The following is a 25,610-nucleotide window of genomic DNA, read 5'->3' on the forward strand; positions in this document are numbered from 1 at the left end:
TCATTGCGAACAAAGTTTTAGCCTGTGTTAATCATGACGACATGGTATACATCCTTGAAAGCCAATTTATGTATGTGATTATAGATTGATTTTAATGGCATATTGATCCAATGCTGCAAACTTTAATGGCCACTGTGATTAATTTAATCATGGTAGTTTATTTATTAAAGTTGCTTTTCCACACCATTCAAAATAATAGATGGCAGTCATGGAATTAGCCCATAATATAAAAAAAGATATCATTTCTATAACACAAAGATGTTTTAAATTAAAAATAAATACACAATACTAGGAGGAAAGCATCAGTGTGCTTTTTTGAAACACTAACATATAGCCCAATACTATTAAATTATTGTTTAGATTACTTTTTGAAAAACGTCCGGCAAAATTCCCTGTATTAAATTAAATAAATAAATTACCAAATGAATAAAGCATTAAATAAAATAATTACCAAACGAAAAAAATGTTTATAGACCTATATGTGCTTTTTCTTTACACAAACTTAAATTAGCTTTACCTTGTTCTGTAGATGAAAAAAGACAGCTGAATGACTCTCAGAACTATTTGTCCAATGCGGAGTTCACTTTCAGAAAACGAGCTTTTGAACATTTCAAAACTTTTAAATATTTTAAATCTAACCCTCTTTACCTCAGATTTGCTGAGATTCTTCAGAAAATGTCAATTGCATTATGATGCTAAAATTAATTTTAAATGACAATCAAGTTCAGTTGGTTGTTAAAAGTTGCTGGACAAATATGCGGGACATAATGCAGTTGTGATGGCAATGCTTTAGATTAGATGATTCTTCAAAATAGCCTATTGAATATCAGGAATGTATCATGTATGTAAACCCTGATATTACACCGCATCAATTTTTCAGAAGACGGCAAATTTCCCCCCAAATTTTTTTTAACGCATTTTCACTTTGCCCATAACAAAATAGCGTGAAAAGTGGATGGAAATTAGGCTACTGATAACATTGTAAGGGTCTCTGTTGTTTGTGTTTCAGGTGTTTGGTTTTCTGGCCTCATTTCTTTTAGCTGGTAGTATGATGCTGTCATTTTTTGCTTTTCGCCACACACAACCTGTGGGTAAGTTTAAAGTTGTGTTTGCTTTCTGTGTATTTTGGCATATTAAAACTTTTTACTTTTTGCAAATACTTAACTTTGCAAAAGGTAAAAGTGTCCACAGCCCATTTTGTGATTCTCTATAAATGTAAACATCCTGAACCATTTACGTAAAATAATGTCATTTCTATTCCAGGTCCACAGATATAAAACCACTGTGTGGTAGATGGTTAAAAAGATTATGAATTACTCTGAAATATCTCACCGCTTCCAAGAACTTAAAGCACTGATGGGGAAATAAAGGGCAACCAAATAGTTGCTTTAGTAATGTGAATGTTCACAAATTTATCTGGAACAAAATGGTATACCATGACTTCTAAGGTCCAAAGACACAATTTACACAAAATCTGGATCATACCACATAAAAGTATCAGCACTATTGTTAATCTTTCATGTTAACTTATCACACCCTTTTGTAAACTTTAAATGAAAAAGTAAGAAATAAAACTGTACAATTAGTAAAAGAGTTGCACTCATCTCTGGAATGAGTAAACAGTTTAAAAGAAAATAAGTTTTTCCTGATGTCACACACTTCCTGTGTCACCACCTGGCTTTGTCGGTTTCCTGTCTCTCCACCCACACCATTGAAAGACACCACCCATTCCCAATAAATACTACTTTAATAGAATGATTACAGACCTGATTCAGAGAAACATCACTACATCTTGTGAAATTACAGGACCGTTTTTGCGCATGTTTATTTCCCCTTCCCCCTCCTAAGTAGTTTGGTTGATGACTGTACAAGCAGGTGAGGGTGACCTCAGATCTCACCTGCCCTGACCACCTCTGCCTCTCCACCCCTCCCCTCCCAGTACTAAATTCTAGCCGTTATAGTCGCTAAACAGACAATTCCACTTAGATTCCTGCTGAATTTACTTTTTTAGCTCATAACCACCCACACACACCAATAAAAAGACAGTAATACTGATCTTGTTCACATGATCTATAGTGCATCCATTTATAAACAGTGTCATAACCGGCTGTAGTTGAGAGATGAGAACAGACATACACATATACATCCAATTTTCAGAAGTTATTATGAACAGACAAAGAGGTTTGTTTTTTTTACACCGTCATCAATAATCTCAATGATAAACGCTCATAGCTGAAGATTTTTGTCTGAGCTTAGATAGACGACTTCATAAACCATGTCTAAGCCTAAAAACTCTCTGGTGCGTTGCTGTGGTGTTGCAACATGTTGTGTCCAGTTGTTTCCTCACAACTTACTGAACTACTCTGCAACAATCAGCATTGTAAGAGATTACTATTGTGTAAAAGTACGATATTTAAATTGACTGTACTCAACGGATCCCAGGTGATGACTTTTTACTAGGTGACTCTGTTGACAATTTCTCAGCCGCAAAAAAAATGGGTTACAGATATTAGAAAATAAAGTATTGAAATTATGTCATTAAGTTTGTTCTGTAGTTGCTGTTCCTGCAACTTCAGCTGTTCCTGATATACTGAAGAATAGGGAAGTGCAGGAGTGTATAATAATGGGATCGTTCACAGAAAAAACAAAACAAAACAAAAAAACGATTCTGTTATTATTTACTCACATTCATGTTGTTTCAAACCTGTACTACTTAACTTTTCTCTGTGGAACACAAAAGGAAATGTTAGGCAGAATGTGAGCCTCAGTCACTATTCACTTTCAATGCATCTTTTTTCCATACAATGAAAGTGAATGGTGACTGAGGCTGTCAGTCCCAACATCATGCCTAACCTCTTATTTTGTGTCCAATGGAAGAAAGAAAGGCTTTTGGGTTTGGAACAGCATGAGAGTGAGTAAATGATGGTTTCTAATTTTTGGGTAGACTGTCCCTTTAAGAATAATAAAGGCGATCTTTAATGAAAATACCAACACAAAGTGGCTACATCCAACACATTGTTCGATCATATCCTTTGGTTGCTACAATTACTGAAATGTGATGCTTCCCTTTATTGTTCTATTATTTTTTGTTCAGATGAGGCTTAAGACATTTAGAGAAGTAAAAATGGGCTTTGTTTGTGAGAAGCCAAGTGACATTCACTGTAGACATACACGGTTCTTTACTCATAAGAACATAATTCACTACCAAAACCATGGAAAAGAATCTAACTTGCATACACATTAACAAAGTGTTCACATACACCCCTTACTTTCTAGTTCTGACTTGGCTCTACATCTCCATTTCCTTTCTAAGTCTCTCTTTTAGTGTCCAAAACTGATCTGATCTAGTGTTCTTAATTTCTACATCAACCTTCAGTCTGTCTCGGTGTTTAACGGACCCATCCGCCGTACATATGTGCGTGTGTGTGGAGACAGACATAGCATCATAATTTGCCCGACATGCAGCTTTAAGTCACAGGCTTTACAAGGAATAAACAGGAATAAATCCCCCCATCTGAACAAGATCAAGAGAAAGAGTAAGAGAGAGGAGAGGCAGCTGAAGCGAGGCAGGTTCAGGGTGGGCGGAGAGAGCGGAGTGTAAAAGGGGAGGGGCTTGCCAGTGAATAAACCCGCCTCTTTTTCAGGATTCGTCATTTTCAGCAGGAGGCGTGGTAGAACTAGGAGCCGAGTCTAGGTCGGATTTGTTGGAGATCCGGTCCAGCTCAGCCTGGACGTCTGTCAACCCCAGCTTGGAGCCTGTGAATGGCGAAGATACAATCAGAGTATATTAGTATGTGTACAGTGGCTTTTCATTGACCACAGTTAAAAACACATGTTTGTTAATTGGAAGCAGTGTTAACCAAAGCTTTAAAGTAAGTGACATTTCAGCTTGCAATAGCAGCAATACATGTACACTTAATCAACACTTTAGCATGTGAATGTGTCTGTGATCGATTTAGTAGAGCATGTGGAAAGCCCAAATAAGCCATTCAGTGAGTTTACATGCGCAGACCACCTATTTCACAGGCAGCGAAATTACCCATTATGCTTAGTGCGTCCTTCCAATGCGGATGCAACAGACTATAATATCACTAACAACAGTCAAAAATGGAAGAACAGTCTGTGTTTACTTAATGTAAATCACTTTCTCACTAATGTCAGCATATGGGCATTAGGTTTCAATGGCAATCCCGAATAAAGTACACAATCACACACATTTACATAGTAAAGTTACTGGACTCTAGCGCTTGCTGCACACGTCCTGTATGTGCGTGTGTGTGAGAGAGAGAGAGAGAGACACAGTCATACAGCACGCAGAGAGAGCGAGAGCGAGAGCGAGAATCCACAAATATGATGTGCTAGATTTCATTGTGTTTCTTGTTGTGCACTTCAATATGCAAACAATCAAATCCCGGACATTTAGGGAATCTAGAAATCCGACCGGATGCTTTAAGGTTTGAAAAAGAGGACATGTCTGTGAAAAGAGGGTGTATGGTCATCATAGGTTCCATTTAAAAATCTTCCGATTTATGGCATTATTTCTGCATTAACAAGTGCCGCCTTCTCACGCACTGCCAACAACAACTCTGTCTCTACCTCATTCACATACACACAGCGCGACATGAGATATGAACCTCATAAAGATGATTAATACAAACAACAACAAGGAGCTTGGTTTTCTAGCATATTCTAGCTACATTCTTTCTCTGTCTGGCCTACAGGGACTAAACACTCACAATAAGGGATAATAAGCAATTAAAAAATGTTCCCCATGTGGGGAAATTATCAGCATAGAAATCATAATAAGCCAAGTATGCAGTAACCTATATAAAATATAGTCCGCTCAAATGTATTCTTAATATTAAATATACCCAAATTTTTTTTACAAAATATTTCAAAAACACATCTGGCCATCTAAAATCAATTAAAAGCCAAAATGTATCTCTCCTGCATGCATACACACACTGTTTGGGTATGTTTGTACTAAACGTCATCTTATGTGGTCCAAATTATTTTAAACGTGTAATAATTATTTGTTTAATTACAGATCTGCTTCTCGGTCAGAACAGGCCAGCATCAAATCAATGCATCTCACCTAATAATAAAGCCCAAAGTTTATTTCGGTCAGACATGTGATGCAAATCTCGTCATCAGCCAAGTGCTCTAGCACTGAATGTGCGCAGCCCGATTTTGAACGCACAGAATGCTTATAGAAATATTTGCACTAATCAGTGGGTCCACAAGGTGGCAACGCTGACATTTGAGCCATTGCTGTCATGAAGAAGCGCTAGAAGATGTAGTCGCCGCTAAACATCAGGAGATGAAGGTAAAAACAACAACAGTGGAAGTCAAGAGCGAGTGTGTGAGGAGGTCTGGAGATACCTGCATTTGTTTGACTTGAGTCTGAAGGACTATAAAGACATCTTTATGGGTCTGAACTCCTGAAGAGAAATAGTCTGGTGTCTCAGAGCAGTTGTAGCATGCATGCGCCAACCGTCTGTGTGTGCACACAGTCACATGGAGTATACTTTGACAGGCTCGCGTTCGACTGGTATCGATTTATATTTATATAAAACTATTTGTGTATTCATATCATGTAAACACAACAATGTTGACACACTGTTGCTTCCAAATCAATTTAATGAGCTCACCAAGAGATAAAAACATGATGTTTCAGCTACATGCTCTTCATCAGACATCAGCAAATAACTGAAATATACCCAGCTGAATTGGAATTGAAACTGATTCGTAATTAAGTCAAATTATAATATCATGATTTATCGCAAAATGTATCGTGAGGTGCCAGTTGATACCCAGCCCTAACCCACAACGTGCTTTATGGCAAAGAAATGTGTGCTGCAGCAGTTTCCTGCAGAATCAAAGCACGTGCTTATCATGTTCAACTAAAAAGAGAGAATAGATTTTTTTGTGCAACAAGCAGTGTTGTAATTCCGTAAAATTTACTGTAATAAACCATACTTTGTTTTGTTTTTTAAAAATTATTGTTAATAGATTAACCGGTTACCAACATATAAAAAAAATGAAGTTTTCACTCCGGAACAAATGAAAGGGACTTCCAGTTTTCGCTTGCGTTCTGCCAAAAATTTAGCTCGTTTTTCATTCCTTGGAACGTTTTCAATCCCTGCTGGCCAAGTATACATGACAATGCATAATTGAATATTTGGAGGAAGGACATCAGCTCTGTGTTTTCGGTGAACGTGCAAAATGTGGAGACCAGTTGTCCGATTAACGTGTATACTGTACATGCTGGATGAAGCAGAGCTACAATCGAATTATCTAGGTCTGTTAGTTTGACTGAAGTGGTACAATTTCAGTCGGACTAAAGCATTTACATGAGAAAAAAAAAAAGACAAATTGTTGTTTTAGTCCAACTGAAATCAAACTTTTATAGTGCATGTAAACGTACTGAATGTTTCGAATCAGCAATTTTAGGTAGAGAGATCTACAGAAACAGGAATTATGCATTATTTAAAAAATAATTTTAGAAATTGAAGGAAAAAAGTAAATACAAATGGTGGAATGAATAGAGTTGAAAGACTTTGAAAAGTGTTAATGGATCTGCATACGCACATTGAATCGCACATTCAGGGTGTTAAACTTGATGTGTAATGAGCTGCTGTGGAAAATATGAGGAACATACAGCGAACACAGTTACACTAACCATGCATTAAGAACTTCCTAATTAAGGGATTTTGCCAGGAAATTGTGCAGTGAACAATCTGCTCATTCGGAGCATTAAAAGGTACAATTCACAATGCACGTAATCAGTAACAAGAAAATTATGACAAATAAAAGCCAACAAATGCTTTTTAATTGAACTTCATGCTGTATTAACTGGGCAATTTGAAACTCATGACACACAGCAACATAAATATGAGAATGCCATGCATGATGAAGACACTGGACCTTCCACAACAAGGATAGTGTAAAATAAAGCAGGACAATGATATACATTTACTGTATGTGTGCTACCAAAAAAAAAGGGTAATGCCAGTAGATGTTAGTGGTTATAAAGAGGGAGTGCAGCACTGGTTAAAGAAAATGTATTGGATGCAAGTGAGGGAAAGCGTCGCATGAACACACACCTTAACGTGGCCAACACCCCCTGGCTAACACACATGTGATGGAAGACAGTTTTAAAGGGGTTACACACTGACTACTGATGCAGAAATTGACACGACTCATAAGCAGAAATGTTGCTCACTCACACTCATTCATACATACAAAGTGTAAAAAAATTGAAGTAGACATATACACACTCACATATGGTCACAAAAAGAATATGAGGGCATAGGGTGAGGACTGCGAGAGGTCACTGTGGCCAATGAGGTACTTTACCTTTAATACACTCCCATAAAATCAAGCTGCATTATGGGTTTAAAAACAAATGAAGATGCAAAACAATATGAAAGAAAAAAAAAGTAGCTAAAATCAGCAAATCAGTAATGGATTTGACCACCGCACCTGTTGTGTTAGTTTTAGAGTGTGCAAGCTGAATTTTAAATATGTAGACTTACTGTAGAAACCCTTGGTAAATATTTTAACACAAGATGTTACTTTGAGTAATTCAGCCCACACACTACGTTTTCTCATTTTTACCCACATCAATACAAAATTGTAATTGTACGTTTTTAAAGTTCACATGTTTGCATGTAACTTGATTCTCTCAGTCGAGTTATCTGTTAGATTACTGGGTTATTATTACTAAGTAATCTGATATGCATTGTGTGTACAATCAGGGTGAGAGCATGTCAGCTTGAAAGATACGCAGGGTTGAGGTTTTAGCTGCACATGCAATGAAGAATTTAATTAAATATGTTTATTTTACCATCGCTGATGTCAAAGTTCTGGGATGGGAGGATAAAGGTGGAGGAGAACGGGGATGATGAAAACAATATAACGACAAGCAAAAAGGGAGAACAGGGGACAAACTTAAGTGACCTCACACATATAACATTAATAAAAGAGACAAAAAGTTGTCTTGTGTCTTCTGATTTATAGATGTGTTCCAACATTTTCAACATCAAGCTTCTGTGTCAACATTGCCTAACTCTTTCTGAGGTCTATGATTCATAAGATGTGAGTCTTCCTTTGTGGATATTTTAATTCTATTTTAAGACAGTTTGTCAAGACAAAAACACTCAATGGAAACATATTCACTGTATTTTAGGGGGCTTTTTGCTTTTTTTGTAGGAAAACTGAGTGACACTGTTTCTGTTCATACAGAGCACAGTCCACAGAAGTAGTGTGTTTTCAAATGTTGACTTTGTCACATTACTGCTTTCACAATGTTGAAAATGGGTGGAGAATCTTAAAAAAAAAAAAAAAAAAAAAGGTCTGAATCTAACTGATTACAGGTTGTAATATATATCAGAGTTTAATTACATATTCAGTACCTGTAGCTATATTGGAAGTCTGTTTATACAAAACTTAAAGGATAGTTCACATAAAAATGAAAATTCAGTCATCATTTACTCACCCTCTTGTTGTTCCAAACCTGTTTGACTCTCTTTTTTCCATGAAACACAAAAGGAGACATTAGACAGAATGTCAGCCTAAGTCACCATTCACTTTCTTTGTATGAAAAAAAAAAAAAAGAAAACAGTGCAATAAAAGTGAATGGTGACTGAGACTATCAAGAGTAACTTACTAAGACTATGATGACTAAATGTTTATTTTTGGGTGAACTATCCCTTTAAGCCATTAGTGAAAACACTTCAAACACACCACATTTACGAGGTGACGGATTACACACATGAATGAAGAAGTATATGAGAGTTTCAATGAGAATCTCTCACCTGACTTGCGGACTGTTCCTGGTGTGTTGCTCCCTCCCCCCGTGGGCTGGCTGCCCGGGCCAGGCGAGCCCGCTTTCTTAGTCAGCAGACTGTTGAAGAAGTTAGCGAGTACACCCTCACTGGTTTGACCTCCTGCCACAAGAGGAAAACAATAGTAATCAGTACAATAATAATGCCCGAGGCTCCAGCAGATACTGACCTATGACCAGCCTTCCCTACCCAACCATAGTGTTAAAGGAATGATATAATTATAATAAAAATAGCAAGCATCACAGTTACAGTGAGGCACTTACAATGGAAGTGAATGGGGTCAGTCCATAAATATTAAAATACATACTGTTTAAAAAGTATAGCCATAAGACTTAAACAACATGATTTTAGTGTGATAGAATCGCTTACTAACCTTATCTGTGTAAACTAATGCTGCATGATTGATTGAATCAAGATTCGCAGTATGTTCTTGCACGGTTATTACATTTGAAAAGGCTGTTTTAAAATATAGTCTGCAATCAGTGCTTCAGTCAGCACTGTGTGAGCAAGTGGCACCCTCTAGTGTTCTGGACGGCATTATCATTATACCACTATGATACAGAATTTAAAAAGGTTTTGTTCCTTTGCTTAAATTATTATTTTTTTTTTTACATGATGTGGTTGACATTTCCGTGGAATTGCCCAACATATGCATGATATGAATTTAAACTGCTCTATTATATACAGTACATACTGTACAAGTTCTATTGTTTTGAACTGCAAAAACAGAAGTGCAAAAATGTTTTAAAAGTACAGAATAAAAATAAAAATCACCAATTATGTTATCATATTTAGTTATTTTTTTCATCTTTCATCTTATTAATATTCTGTTTATCTTTCATTGTGGCTCTCTTTAAACTTTTGGCCTGTCATGTGTTCAACATATCCAGTTTATGTTCAATGAAAATTATTTATTGTTAAAACAGTAAAAAAGCTTTTGTACTTCTTTGTAATTAAAGTATAATTTCTAAGTAAAACAGTTGCAAAATATTGTAATTGTCCAACAGGTTTTTTGTTAAAATCAGTATCGGCCAAACATTTCCATATCGGTGCATCTGTAACTAGTTAACACATAATATTTGCATCTTGTGGATATACTTTCAAAAAAAGTGTACATTTTAACATTTATGGGTTAGCCCCATTCACTTTCATTCTAAGTTGCTTTTTATAAATATTTATAAAACGAGGCATGAGACGAAATAATTTTTTGTGGTAATTAACATTATGCCACAAATGCTGTAAATCGAGCTTAACTTGTATTGAACCTGTAGATTCTTTTAAAAAGAAAATCAAAACAGGTCTAAGATCAGCTCAAATGGTAATCTACTAAACTCTAAAGTGGAATTAAAATCATGCTGAAAATCGAGATTAAAAGTCTGAGGGGGAAATTCATGTGGACAGCAATGAAAAAAGCCAAAGCAGACCTAATACCAACAAGCTCTCCTAATCCTCTTCATACATGGGCAGCAATTTTCATATGATCTGAGATCCTAATACAGTCACTGAACACACTAAAATTTTATTCATTATCAACATTTCCCCCTACATCCAGGTGCACAAACATTGCCAAACGAAAGAGGATGGGATCTCGTGTTGAAAGTCAAATGTTGCATTGTCACTAAGATGAGTGGGTGATGAAAACCAGGAAACCAGATCTAGAGAGTTGGAGAAATAAATCCCCAGGAAGTAGAAAGGTGTGATCCCAATACTGTTGCTTCCAAAAGTTGGAAAGCTATAGATGCAGCCAAGAAGAGAAAAAGGAATGAGAGAGAAGCTCTGTTCCAAAACCTAGTGAGCTGCCTATGGAGAAAGCATTTTAATGCACGCCCAACACGAAGACGGTTCCAAAAGGAAATATAATTATGTTGCCTCCTAAGATACCTCGTTTTAGCCAAATTCTAGTGCAGCTTTGCATGTATCCCTTATGGAGAAGGCAATCCCAGAAACCATTACGATTGGCTCAGTGAAAAACTCATTCCTAGATGGTGAATGAGGCAAGAGAAATGTTAATTTTAAATATACTAATTAAATTCATTCAATGGCAAACCTAGGGATAAAAACAGTTCACTCTAATTAAAAATTGGCAGTATTTGTGTGTGCTATGTTTTTATGCTTATTTGGGCATCACGCTAATTCCAAAAAGGTTCCAAGGTGCCACACATTTTGCCTGACAGGCTGAAAGTTAGCTTAGCAACATGCTAACTTCAGATTCTTAGAATCAATTAAGAATCAAGTTTCCCATTCAAAGCGCTGTTTAAGGCGCACAAAGTTGCTGCCTTTGTAGACAGTGTTCTAAATCAGTCACTTGTAAGGTTCCATCTCTGTTAGGATGCTAAGGTAATGAGGCAGCAAACTAGGTTTTGGAACAAACCCAGAGAAAGGTGGAGAGGAGACAGAGGCATGCATCCTAAATATGTTTCTTGCATACACACCTTTCATGTTGGGATCAATCTTCTTGGTACCTGATTGCATGGGCATGACGTTAGCCACGTTTGCTGCTGCAGAGCGATTGGTCGTCCTCGGGGAGCCAGTGGGAGCTCTGTTTGTTGGGTCCTGTTAAACACAAACAAAAAATATGTACTGCTTTTTTATTTTTATTTGTTATTTATTTAGTTGTTTTCAGTAGCTTGTCCGTTAAAGGAAGATTCCAGGTTCAATACAAGTTAAGCTCAATCAATAGCAATTTTGGCACAATGTTGATTACCACAAAAATGAATTTTGATTCATCCCTCATTTTCTGGTGTGGTGATGGCATAGTGGGCTAAAGCACATAACTGGATAATCAGGTTGCTGGTTCGATCCCCACAGCCACCACCATTGTGTCCTTGAGCAAGGCACTTAACTCCAGGTTACTCCGGGGGAATTGTCCCTTTAATAAGTGCGCTGTAAGTCGCTTTGTATAAAAGCGTCTGCCAAATGCATAAATGTAAATGTAAATGTAAATGTTTTCTTTAAAAGAAAAAAGCCAAAAATTGGGTAACAGTGAGGCAAGTTGGTTTTTAAAACAGAAGAATTAATGTAAGTGCTTTTATAAAATTATAAGCTTCACATTTCTGTTTAAACTCTGCAAAAATTGGCCCAATTCACTTTCATTGTTAGTGCCTCACGGTAACCTCGATTTTTAGTTTTTTTTAAAGAAAAGGAGAAATGAGTCCACATCAGTTTTTGTGGTAATCAAGTTTATGCCACAAATGCTGTTGATTGAGATTAACTTGTCAAGTCAGTCAATGTATTAATTAAATGTGTTATCCTAAACTGTCCTCTTTCTGTAGAGATATCCAATTCATTTTAGAGAATCGGTTCGTTTGGATGGTTTATGCAAATAAATGGGTCACCGAGTCTTCTTTTTGTACTGAAATGTTAAGTTGAATTCTGCTGTTCTTCTAATTAAAGTAGCTTGTAGCCTCCCAACCTTTTTGACGTATTAATTTCCATAACCTTTCCAGGCGTTTTCAGGTGTTTAAAAAAATTATTATTATTAACGGTTTCAACTAATTAATTCAAAAGCACTGACTCAAAAAATAAATAAATTAAAATTTTTTTAAAAAAAACATTAAAAAGAAAGATTCACTGACAAATCAGACATTACTCTGGCTTGCAAGCACATTTTAGTATATATATATATATATATATATAAACAATATCTAGATCACTAAACATTTTAGAGCACTGAAAATGGACTTTTCCATTAATTTAATTTTTTTTTATTTCCAGACCTGGAAAACAAATGTAAAATTGCTTGATATTTCCTGGTTTTTCATGACTGTGGGAACCCTGGTACACATTCATCCATAGGACAAGGAAATGTTCTTATGTGATATGATATGTTGTCACGCTAGTGTCTATATTTGTGCTTGTTTGTAAGTCGCTTTGAATAAAAATTGTCTTCTACATTAATATATTTAAATTTAAATATCTCACAGCAGGAAAGAAAACACAAAAACATAAATTCAATACAGAGTACCATGTTAAAATCTTAATGTAGAATATGTAAAATACTTACCACTGGTCTTCCTGCAGTGACTGGTGGCTGTTTAGCTAACAGAGACTGATACAGGAAAAAAATAATTCATTGTTTATATATTTATTATTCAGTAATGATTAATTTGACCTGCATAATTCATGCTCAACCAACAAAACTCCTCTGGTTACTTGACAATATTGAGCTGCATTCTCAATGAATCTCAATTTATCCCACATAGAGTTCAATCAAAAACTATTAGTATAATAAGAACAATCTATGCCTAGTGTCCCACCAGTTATTTTCTTAACACAAAACAACATACCACCTCGGCATGCTGGATATCATTTGAAATCATTTGATATTGTGCATATATAAAGCCGTTACCTGCAACTTTACTAGAAATACTTGGTCATCTTCAGCTTGAACTTCTTTCTCATGTACAAACTGGAAAGAAATGGCAGAAACGAGTAACTGTAGGGTAAAAGAGACTCTGGAAATTGCAAATCCATTGGCAAAGGCCATCTGAGTGAATTAAGAGTGAAACCGTACCTTTCTAACCGGAGGTTTCACTATTACATCTTCAAAGTTGTCATCTGCTTTTACTGTCTGGAAATTTTCATGCAGAATGGCAATCTTTTTTTCATTGTCCCATCCTGATGGACTGAAAGCGAAACGCACAACATATGTGTACACCTGGTTTTACTTCTACATTTTAGCAATTTTATGCACAGTATGAAATTTGCATTTTAATGTTATGAAGTAGTGCATGAAAAAACCTTCCACAATTTGTTCTTAAGGAAAAATGAAAAAAAGAAATAAATAATAATAATAATTTAAATAAATAATTTAAATAAAAAAGCTAGAGGCTGCATCTGCGGCTCGCCACCCAAACACTTACATAAACACCGAGTCTTTCTCCACCACCTGAGCTGGGATGTTAAAGGGAAAGCCGTATAACCTGTGAACGAGGTATTTATATAACAAGTCTAGATTTTTGTTCTCCTTCATAGATGTGTAGAGTAATGCTGCCCCATCTGAAGGTCACTTGTAAAGGAGAACAAGATGAGGCTACATATAAGCAGGAATATCTGAGCTCCATTTACTCATGTTACTGCTTTCCAATGTTAAACAAGACATTAAAACCCCGTTTCCACCTGGTATTATGATGCGTTTCAGGTGATCCGATCACATGTGGTCAGCCCTAAATACAGGTCTAAACGGGGTCTAAAATGTTTTGTGATCAAATTACAAAAACCACATACGAATGTGGTCAAAAATGCATGTGACCAGATCGCACTTGAGGTGTAACTGCTAATCCATCCTGTATGTGTCCTGGCAGCAGTGAATCGCCGCCCTCACCTGTCAATCAACCGCTACGCTTAAACAAGAGTTTAAACGTTGCCATTTACGAGCGGCTTTAAAAGGAAATAACTGTCCGATCAGAAAATTTTAAAAAGCGGATACATACACAATAACGAGAGCTTCATGGATCTTCTTTAGTGTGTCTGAAATAAACACAGTTGAGAAGCACGAACACCTGAAGCTCCCTTAATACAGGTAATCCACTAGAATAATGGATAATTCTGCTTGACATGTTGCATTTATGCTTAGATAAAATTTCAACCACATCTGGGAGAAACTGTGCACCGTTCTTGTCTTTTCTGACTTTGTTCGATTTATTATCATGCAGTAACACCCTGACATGGTGATTGATGTATGTCCTCATAAAACAGAGAACCTCCCCTCCAAATCCGAACACAAGTGGTCACAGGAGATGCATTTAAATGACCAGGTGTAAACAGCGATGTGTCTCACTTGACCATATGTGATCGGATCACCCAAGACGCATCTTAATACCAGGTGGAAACAGGGTCTAAGATGCAGTTCTTCTGCTAGAGCAAGCCCTGCTATTGTCTTCAGATAAAAAAAAAAAAAAAGACAATACACTACATTGCTGACACTTAAAAGTATGAGCAAATATAAACATCAAAAATATAAGTGTCATTACAGCTCTTGTTTGGATGTGGTGCCGGTTAAGGATACACTGCAGGCAGAAGTGTCGAATGTGAGACTGGATGAAGTCTAAGTGCTCGTCTTTATAATCATGCTCCTTCTCAAGAGTGCTGATAGCATCACACTACAGAGAGAGAGAAATAATTATGAAAAGGCAGACTCCACTAATATACAATTCCATGCTTGCTTAGTAACTTTATATATTTGGGCCTTTTAGTAAAAGCAAAACCAACTTGGTAAATGACAATAAGAAATGCCAAGCTTATCATATTTGCACAGAATATGCACAAATATAAAATCACAATCTTAAAACAGCACCAGCTGAACCTCAGGAATCTTTCAGAGCAGTATGAATGCATTATAGTGATGGTGTAGCACAATAAACAGCCTGCTAGTTGCAGAATATGAAACATTAATCTTTAAAAGACCACATGAAATCAGAATTGGAGTTATATGGCTTTGAATTAATGTCTTTTAGCTTTGAAGCCATCTATATGCTACTGTACTCCCAAAAGTACACTAAATTAACCTTAGATATACGCATTTAAAATGTACAGTCTCTCCTCCGACCTAAAATATTGATGCACTACATAGATTACTGTCCATTCAAATGCTCTCTAGAATGAGAATGTCCAGCCCCCTAATACCACCTACAACCAACTAGCAAGCAGCAAATCATGGTTCATGGCTGTGACATAGCTTAAAGAGATAGTTCACCCAAAAATGTAAATTCTCTCATCATTTACTTTTACTCATACCATACCAGATGTGTATGAATTTCTTTCTTCTGCTCAATACAAAGAAATATTTTTAGAAGAATATCTAAGCTCAGCAGGTCCATACACTGTAAGATAATGGTGGCCAGAACTTTGAAGGTCCTAAAAGCATGTAAAGGCAGAGTAAAAGGAATTCATATGAGTCCAGTGGCCAAATCCATGTCTTCAGAAGTGATATGATAAGTGTGGTTAAGAAACAGATTCATATTTAAGTTCTTTTTTTTTTTACAATCAATTTCCATTTTCACATTCTTCTTTTGTTTTAGGCAATTCACATTCTTCGTGCATACCGCCACCTACTGTGCAGGGAGGAGAAATTATAGAAAAAAGGACTTAACTAAAGATCTCTTTCTTACCCACACCTATCATATCAGTTCTGAAGATATGGATTTAACCACTGGAGTCATATGTATTGTTTTTATGCTGCCTTTGTGATTTTTGGAGCTTAATATTTTCGGTCACAGTTTACTTGAATTGTATGGATCTACAGAACCGAGATTTTCTAACAATCTTTGTTTGTGTTCAGCATTAGAAAGAAATGCATACACATCTGGGGTGGCATGAGGGTGAGTAAATGAAGAGAGAATTTTCATTATTGGATGAACTATCCATTTAATGTAAAGAAAAGAACAAGCCTTTCAATATGTCCCGCCCAAACATTCTGTTTCAATAGGAAATACATCAACAAATATAAGTCATGGGGCCTTTAATGTTACTTGAGGCAGCAGGTATACCTTAGTGCAGACCACCACTATAGGCAGGCCCAGGTTGTGTGTAAGTGTGTTGTCCCCCAGTGGCAGCAGGATGCTCTCTTCCTCTGATTCTGGATTCCTTCTCTGGGGCACACCATCAAGGTCACTTCCTGGTTCCACATACTCCTGGAACTCCTTGACCACTGCATAGACACACAGTCACATTCAGCGTCACACATTCAATGAACTGCAAAATTCATTTATGCACATACAAGATATGTAATTTAGCAAAGCCTGCAGCGATCTTTAGGACTCTCAGAGATCAAAATGCATCACCACACTAGATTATTCCTATAGGGGAATTAGCATGCAAACACACACACCATCACCAATCGAAAGACACATACAAAGACACTACTCACATCTATGCTCCAGCTCTCTCATGGTTTCAGGAGGCACTCTGAGCTTGTCTAGATAATCCCTCACCACGCTGCCCCATTTCTGCAGCGAATCAAGGGCTAGCCATGGCCGGGACAGATCCACCACGAATAGGATCAGAGAGTCCGCCAGGTTCTCCGTGGACAGAGCGAACTTCTGCAGGCCTTTGTGATACAGGTCTCCATCCAGAACCCATGCATTACATCGTGCATGATCTGCCAAAACACAGCAAAGGCTGGTTAACAGTACTATCATTGGATGTTGCACGCCCTTAGTTTGTCATTAGGCAAAACAAATATTTTTAACCTCCTGAGACCCAAGCGTGAATGCTGTGTGCATTTTCCATGTCCCTTTTTGATTCGTAATTAATAACTGTACCCAATAAACATGCAAAAAAACAAATCCTAAAAATGTATGTCCACATATTTGGACAGCAGGACAGTTTTTTTTTTTTTTCTCAAATTGCTTATTATGTTTCCAGGAGTGTTGGTTATTCATGTTTTTGAGATGTTATAGACATCACAGTTGATTTTCTGTAAAGCTGCTTTGGAGCAATGTGTATTTTGAAAAACACAAATAAAAAAACTATACAAATAAAAATGATTTGACTTTTATTTAACAATATTTTTTTCTACTTTGGCCATAAAATATCAATGTTCTCTCTTTGCACAGTCAAACAAACAAGTAATAGCCAGTGCTGAAGCATTTTTCTAATCAGAAATGAGCATAATTTATTCTGATTCAAAGTAATGGCCAGAATCATACAATCACTGCCAACCATGTTAAAATAAAATTATACATTATAAATTCAGACTCTAAGTACTGATTACCATTGTTCCATGTCTGTCAACCATGTTGATTGGTCTAATCATGATCTGCAGCCAAAAACTGAACTTTTGGTCGAATTTTAGGAGTGAATGCACTTAGCTGCATAGGAAATCTATAGGATGCTCCCTTGCACCCCATTTAGTGAATGACTAAACCACCAGTGAGTTGTCTGTCTGCACTGGTCTCAGAACAGTTCAAAATGCACCTTACTTTCATCCTAACTCCATATAAAGCCTTTTCTCAATGTTAAAATGCACAATAAATATAAGATTTATAATGAAAAACTAGCACTATTGTCCACTATAGTGGTCATTGTGTTTAACAGCGTGCCGTTTCGCGATAAATTGCCCAAATTTTAAAAAAATGGCACATTGGATGAATCTAGAGACTGACTCAAACAGGTTTCAATGTAAAAACTTAGGTTGAGGTTTCTTACCAGATGTAGTTTTGTTGGCGTTTCTCCCAAAGACAAACTCTGCTGTGATCGGCACCATGTTGTTTTGTCACATGACTCCAACGAATGTTTAACCCTTTACTGACAGCCCAGAGTCTTCTGAATTAATCTAAATTAATTTAAATTATGCGTTGCATATAGCGAAGCCAAAACACAATGTCCGCGTAGAAGGACGCAGGGTCACATGAGGTTAAAACAGTAACAGTATTTATACTTCATATAGGCAGAAACAAAACATGCCTAATGGTACGTCAAAAAGGAATCACATGCAAATTACACAACAAAACTTTTAGATCTGAACTTAACTCAATTATGTTCAACTGTGCCCAGTTATAGCATTTATTCTAATGAGAATTACAACATACATTTCCATATTTCAATAAAGGACACAACCAATTTTTTAACTGGCTTTTAATTCTTACCATCAATGTCGTCATCATGAAGACTGAAATACAGGTACTCTAAGCCCCGCCCCTTCATATACTCCTCCACACCCTGTAGTCTGGCCACGAGGGTGGTCTTCCCAGACCCCACCTCACCTGTTAAACAAGTCAGCGTTTACATACATAATCAGACAAACATTAAAAACATTTAATATAGAAGATAAACAGTACTTTTCTTGCACATTCTTATAATAAACAGAGAAATACAAATAAAAAACAAGCAATGTGAATCATACATGTTACAGTGCTTTTAACTAAAGCCTTAACTGCTATCATTTAAAAATGTTTGCCATTATTTAAAGTATTCAATGGCTATTTCATAAAAGCCTATATATTTAACAGCTTTGAATGAGAGACATTTTGCTTACCTATACTGAAAAACATAGAAACATAGAGACTGTATCTCTGAATTACTACTAAATTATTTAATAGATAAAAACAACATCCAACAGAGTTTGCATGACAGTTTGTCATTTCTGACACTATGATGAGTAAAAAGCATTTCCATTGAATCAGCAATAATGAGCCAATCAGTGGCTGTGGCTCAAAACCTAGTCAGCTGTCTACCTAGATAGCATTTTACTGCATAAGCCCCTAGAAACCCCCTGTTTGACATCGTGGGAGCATTTTTACACATCATAGGCAGGATTTTGTTCCTGGGCAAACATGCGGTCTAGGTAGGCAGCTCACTAGGTTTTGAGAAACAGCCTATGTCTGAGAGTGCGGATTATCTGCATTCACCAAACCCGACAGTCTCAACTACATACAAAGCTTTGAAACTGAACAAATGGCCGATGATTGAAAAACTAAATTCCCGCAACAAACACTGGTGTGTCTTGCGCACTGTGTCTGATGATGATGACTGGAGACAATGACGTGCGCTCAGCCGAGCTCTCAATAACAATCACATCAGTGCACACATTGACGCTTTTACTATGAAATATGGTCATGCAATCCCCTGCATTCCTCTTACGCTACACGTTATTTAATATTAACGAGTCACTGGATGCAGATGAGGAGGATACACCCATCACAAGAGACATTAAATGTGAGAGGAAAGAAACACCCACCCATAACCACCACATTCTTTCCTGACGGCAATTTTGATCGGGAACGCGTAGATACCTCACTCAATATTGACGACCTGAACAAAGGAGGAAACCGAGTGGGGTTAGCTGTTAATATCACATGGGTTTACAGAATAAGCATCATTGCCATCATTAATTCAGGCTGGCCTGTGTGTACCTGCCCGGCTGGTGTAATTTGCAAGTTAGCGGCTAACTGTCACATGCGGCTCTGGGACACCTAAAGGCATGTTATGCACATGAATCCGGGATTTAATGGGGGCATAAAAGAACCGGTTTGGCCTACCATAAATTCTGTCCGTCATCCTCATCGGGGTTTTGGCTTTCGGAAGTGCTGTTATTTACATTTGTGCTAACCGATAGGAGTGTATTTCTGCTCGTAGTCGCCATCTTCGCAGGCTTGAGTAACACCCCTGAATGAGCCCCGGATGTTTCGCACAGAGACAGAGCGCTGCTTTTCAGCCTGGGCGTGGACCACTGCGAGCCGCAATCACAGTCTGAATCAAAGCTAAGGATATCAGAATAGAATAGAATAGAATTATAGATAGCAGGATATCAGAATAGAATAGAATTATAGATACCACTGCGAGCCGCAATCACAGTCTGAATCAAAGCTCAGGATATCAGAATAGAATAGAATAGAATTATAGATAGCAGGATATCAGAATAGAATAGAATTATAGATAACAGGATATCAGAATAGAATAGAATTATAGATACCACTGCAAGCCGCAATCACAGTCGGAATCAAAGCTCAGGATATCAGAATAGAATAGAATAGAATAGAATTACAGATAGCAGGATATCAGAATAGAATAGAATTATAGATACCACTGCGAGCCGCAATCACAGTCTGAATCAAAGCTCAGGATATCAGAATAGAATAGAATAGAATTATAGATAGCAGGATATCAGAATAGAATAGAATTATAGATAACAGGATATCAGAATAGAATAGAATTATAGATACCACTGCGAGCCGCAATCACAGTCTGAATCAAAGCTCAGGATATCAGAATAGAATAGAATAGAATTATAGATAGCAGGATATCAGAATAGAATAGAATTATAGATAACAGGATATCAGAATAGAATAGAATTATAGATACCACTGCGAGCCGCAATCACAGTCTGAATCAAAGCTCAGGATATCAGAATAGAATAGAATAGAATAGAATTGCAGATAGCAGGATATCAGAATAGAATAGAATTATAGATTGCACTGCGAGCCGCAATCACAGTCTGAATCAAAGCTCAGGATATCAGAATAGAATAGAATTATAGATAGCAGGATATCAGAATAGAATAGAATTATAGATACCACTGCAAACCACAATCACAGTCTGAATCAAAGCTCAGGATATCAGAATAGAATTGAATTATAGATAACAGGATATTAGAATAGAATAGAATTATAGATACCACTGCGAGCCACAATCACAGTCTGAATCAAAGCTCAGGATATCAGAATAGAATAGAATAGAATTATAGATACCACTGCGAGCTGCAATCACAGTCTGAATCAAAGCTCAGGATATCAGAATAGAATAGAATAGAATTATAGATAGTAGGATATCAGAATAGAATAGAATTATAGATACCACTGCGAGCCGCAATCACAGTCTGAATCAAAGCCCAGGATATCAGAATACAATAGAATAGAATTATAGATAGCAGGATATCAGAATAGAATAGAATTATAAATAACAGGATATCAGAATAGAATAGAATTATAGATACCACTGCGAGCCGCAATCACAGTCTTAATCAAAGCTCAGGATATCAGAATAGAATAGAATAGAATTATAGATAGCAGGATATCAGAATAGAATAGAATTATAGATACCACTGTGAGCCACAATCACAGTCTGGATCAAAGCTCAGGATATCAGAATAGAATTGAATAGAATAGAATTATAGATAGCAGGATATCAGAATAGAATAGAATTATAGATACCACTGCGAGCCACAATCAAGCCCTAATCAAAGCTCAGGATATTACAATAGAATATAATAGAATTATAGATATCACATGCATGCCACAATCACAGCCTAAATCAAAGCTCATGATATCAGAATAGAATAGAGTATAATAGAATAGAATTAAAGACACCACTGCGAGCTGTAATCACAGCCTGAATCAAAGCTCATGATAGCAGAATAGAATAGAATTATAGACACCACTGCAAGCCGCAATCACAGCCTGAATCAAAGCTCAGGATATCCAAATAGAATAGAATTATAGATAACACTGCAAGCCACAATCAAGCCCTAATCAAAGCTCAGGATATTACAACAGAATAGAATAGAATTATAGATACAACTGTGTGCCGCAATCACAGCCTGAATCAAGCTCATGATATCAGAATAGAATAGAATAAAGTATAATAGAATAGAATTATAGGTACCAATGGGAGCGCAGTCACCGCCTGAATCAAAGCTCAGGAAATCAGAATAGAATAGAATAGAATTATAGACACCACTGCAAGCTGTAATCACAGCCTGAATCAAAGCTCAGGATATCAGAATAGAATAGAGTATAATAGAACAGAATTATAGATACCAATGGGAGCCGCAATCACTGCCTGAATCAAAGCTCAGGAAATCAGAATAGAATAGAATAAAATATTAGGATCCACTGCAAGCCACAATCACAGCTTGAATCAAAGTTCAGGACACCAGAATAGAGTAGAATAGAATAGAACAGAATTATAGATACCACTGTGAACCACAATCATAGCCCTAATCACGAGAATTCCTAAGAGATATCTAAATATACACACAGAACAAAAGAGAGTAAGATATGGGTCACATAGTCTGACTGGCCCTTTGGCAACTCCCATTAGTTTATTGTTTAAAGCCCTCTCCCCATGACTAACTAACTAAATAAATAAATATATAGGCCTAAAGGTGGAAAACCAACCATATTTGTAGAAGAAAGAAAGAAAGAAAGAACTAAATATTATAGTAAAACAATTCTTAATAATTCTTAATACTTAGTTTTGTTATCTTATCCATCAAAACAGATCTGATATCTTTAAAAGATTCTAACCTTATTTCATAGCAGTTGTAAGTCACTAAACTAACCGCCAGAGTGCAGGGTTAGACTATGTTCGCACCCTGCACCTGCTCCCTAGTTTTCACAGAATAGGGATTAAACAATCAACTTAACTGAAGTGCACTCGCCTGCCCTTCTCTTATGCTGAGAGAGGAGACTGTCGGACTATCCATCACCTTTACGCACAACCCGATGGAGCTGTTTTTATCGTCTCCGTAGAGAATCTGGAAATGGGATCGGTGTCCTTGGATGGAAAATGAATCCAGTGCGCCAACTGCACTTAGCACGATCTGAACACTAAAGAACTTTTTCAGACATTGCATAGGATTTGTTCTCATACTTTAAGAGTGGGTAAGTGTGCTGCCTTTTATCGCAAAACATCAGAACTCTCACGAATGTACACAGACACACTATTTTCAGATGGCTTGATGTCTGTCAGGTGATGTCAGGTTTCAGGGGATGTTTTACGCATTGATGGAGTAACGGTCATCTAAAAAAACGTGACCGAAATATGCAAATGCTTTCTTCACATCTTATTTCGACAAAAGATGTATGATTCTGTTGACTGTTTTTGTAGAAAGTGTAACTATAGGGAACCTACTGTCTATCCCATTTCGGTACATGCAACGCCCGTTGTGCGCATAGTTTGCCGTTAATGGTATATTGTGGTATGTATAATCTCTATTGCCACTGAATGGCAATTCATTTGTTGTAGACTATAGGCTACACAGGTTGTTTTCATTCATTCCTCATCCACACAAAAACGAGGCACTTGGATACTTTTTCCAAGAAGTCGCACAAGTTTTTGTCAGCCTTAGGTGTTACTGGACTGACCGATGCCGCATTGGATTCAGCCGTAGTCACCTAGTATAAACCGACTACAAAAAGAAAGGTGAGAGCTTGTGGACAGGCTTTTGAACTGAAATAGCGTTTGTTGTCCACACCCCATGTAGGTTCTATACCACAAATATTAACAGCAGGAAAACTAGGCCGACGTAACGCTGGTCCAGCGAGTGCTTTATTAATTCATCATATTGCAGGAGACTCCACGCTTTCCAGGATTATTCCAATAGATTTTATGCGCGCAACACGAACACCTGCACAGAACTATTCACGCGCAGCCACCTCAATTAATCTGAGGTGCCGGCAGGTGCATTAAAATGACGCGTCAAAGTGGGATACGCGTACTGTAAAAACTGCATGGGTTTGCCAGCTGGAATAACAGTTATGTCCACCTATAGGGTTAGGAGTGTTTATAGTGTTTCAGTAGACCGTAACTGCATATAACTATAATAATAATAAAAGTGTGGCACTCAAAACAAGCAGAGAGCATGAATAATTGAGTGTACACAGAGAGGGAGAGAGACTGTGGTGATCGCAGCCTGATTATTCGGGTCAGCTCTGCGCTCTATGTTGCAGGGAATCTCTCCCACAGGAACAGCGCTGAGCTCATTCCACATGGTGCATGAGCGACCAGCAAATTCATTAGAAGACAACGTAATCGGTTCCTCTGATTTAACAAGTCTTCCTTTTCCTGTTTTAATCAACATACTTATCGTGTTAGAACTTGTCCATTCAGAAGTGCAATATTATTAATTTAAATTAGTTCAATGACTGCCTTCGTCCAGAGACTACACTGTAAAATGTTTTGCCAGTACAATTTGCTTCATGCTGGTCTTTTATATATCTATATATATCTATCTATCTATCTATCTATCTATCTATATATATATATATATATATATATATATATATATATATATATATATATATATATATATATATACACACACACACACACACACACACATAGGGTACAACTAAAAGCATTGAAGAAAAAATACATTTATTTTTAGTAATTAATGATGGAGCAACATAATTTGTGTGAAAAGAAATAATAACAGAAGGTTGTTTTGATTCATTAAATTCATTAAAACAAGGTGGTGAGGGAGCCTTTTACTCCACACTTGGGGTACAACGCCCCCACATATGGGGTAAAAGACCCCCAGGGGTGTTATAGTGATATTGTGTAGATATGAGGGCAAAATTTGTAAACTAATGCAAATACTTTTGAGACAGCAAGATGCTTTTTTGAGAAACAAATTAAGATAATGCTTATTCAAAATAACCACTTGAGAAAAGGGTAAAACAATTTTCTGTTAATTTCAATCACATTTGGCATTTCATAACATCTGAAGTATTCTATAAACAAATTAATCTCTATTTTGATTGGATCAGTCAATGTGAGCCCATTAAAACATTCCTCATAATAAATCTATTCACCCCGCTTAAAAAAAAAAAAAAAAACAAGAAAAAAAGCCATGTGTTTAATGGCCTTTAACCCCTGCAATAGGGGGATTTTCACTAACTGGACAGTTATTGTAAAACTTTTGATTTTATCACCTTGAACAAAACCGAAAATGACAAATCCTTGTCTCAAAATGTATGTGGTAATTTCAGGGATTTTCATTAACTACATAAATTTGCAACATTTTAAAAATGATTAAATATAGATTAAATTACCTCAAAATCAAACTTTAGACATAACACACTATCAGGAATATTCTGCAGTGTATAGTGACAAACAGGTATTTAGGAAAGTACTGTGGTAGTTTTTGTTGCTGGTTAGTGTTTTGGGAGATAATCATATCAAATGTGCCTTTCAACCCAGGGGGCTTTAGCCATGTTTTACCCTACTAAATTTTGTCGATTTGTTGTTCAATTTTGCCATTTTGCTTCTCAAGTTTGTCTTGTTTTAAGAATATTAATATATTTTTACTAGAAAACAAGACAAAATACTTTATCTTATATATATATATATATATATATATATATATATACACACACTACCGGTCAAAAGTTTTGAAACACTCATTCTTTATTATTATTATTATTATTATTATTATTTATTTATTTATTTTTTTCTTCACATTTTAGAATAATAGTAAAGTTCATCAAAACTCTGGAATAACATCAATGGAACTATGGGAATTATGTTGTGACTAAACAA

The 25,610-nt window shown here is 36.6% G+C and overlaps 2 protein-coding genes across 9 annotated transcripts in view; one reads left to right on the top strand and one right to left on the bottom strand.

Moving 5' to 3' along the window:
- Positions 1-1,728: 1,728 nt before the first annotated feature.
- Positions 1,729-19,951, bottom strand: LOC127425071 (cytoplasmic dynein 1 light intermediate chain 1-like). Of its 8 annotated transcripts, none has more exons than XM_051670705.1 (14): positions 19,829-19,951; positions 18,437-18,553; positions 17,997-18,123; positions 16,717-16,947; positions 16,337-16,497; positions 14,857-14,950; positions 13,712-13,847; positions 13,363-13,474; positions 13,198-13,257; positions 12,853-12,897; positions 11,282-11,402; positions 8,820-8,951; positions 8,501-8,530; positions 1,729-3,756 (listed from the first exon to the last, which is right to left on the bottom strand). In XM_051670705.1, exons 3-14 carry the CDS (start codon positions 18,052-18,054, stop codon positions 3,641-3,643), a joined length of 1,296 nt encoding a protein of 431 aa, XP_051526665.1. In that variant the 5' UTR covers positions 18,055-18,123; positions 18,437-18,553; positions 19,829-19,951; the 3' UTR covers positions 1,729-3,640. The 8 variants fall into 8 exon arrangements, with proteins under 8 accessions (XP_051526665.1, XP_051526658.1, XP_051526660.1 ...); XM_051670698.1 differs by lacking the exon at positions 17,997-18,123 and adding an exon at positions 19,528-19,601 and having other exon boundaries at positions 19,829-19,945; XM_051670700.1 differs by lacking the exon at positions 17,997-18,123 and adding an exon at positions 19,528-19,601 and having other exon boundaries at positions 11,312-11,402; positions 19,829-19,941.
- Positions 19,952-22,902: 2,951 nt separating this feature from the next.
- Positions 22,903-25,610, top strand: part of LOC127425063 (copine-4) — a 46,515-nt gene continuing 43,807 nt past the window's right edge. The window contains exon 1 of the mRNA XM_051670692.1: positions 22,903-22,951. The gene's annotated coding sequence lies outside the window, so the exon portion shown is untranslated. The remainder of the gene's footprint in view (positions 22,952-25,610) is intronic.

Source organism: Myxocyprinus asiaticus, chromosome 34 (assembly GCF_019703515.2).
Source record: "Myxocyprinus asiaticus isolate MX2 ecotype Aquarium Trade chromosome 34, UBuf_Myxa_2, whole genome shotgun sequence".
NCBI lineage: Eukaryota > Metazoa > Chordata > Actinopteri > Cypriniformes > Catostomidae > Myxocyprinus > Myxocyprinus asiaticus.

Bases quoted from the DNA above. Each gene is read 5' to 3' on its own strand.
- LOC127425071 (XM_051670698.1), bottom strand. From the start codon at position 19,932: ATGGCGACTACGAGCAGAAATACACTCCTATCGGTTAGCACAAATGTA. The intron at 13,258-13,362 runs GTACGGTTTCAC...ATTTCTTTCCAG, and splicing joins TGAAACCTCCGGTTAGAAAG to TTTGTACATGAGAAAGAAGT. The intron at 8,531-8,819 runs GTGAGAGATTCT...CATGGAAAAAAG, and splicing joins AGGAACAGTCCGCAAGTCAG to AGAGTCAAACAGGTTTGGAA.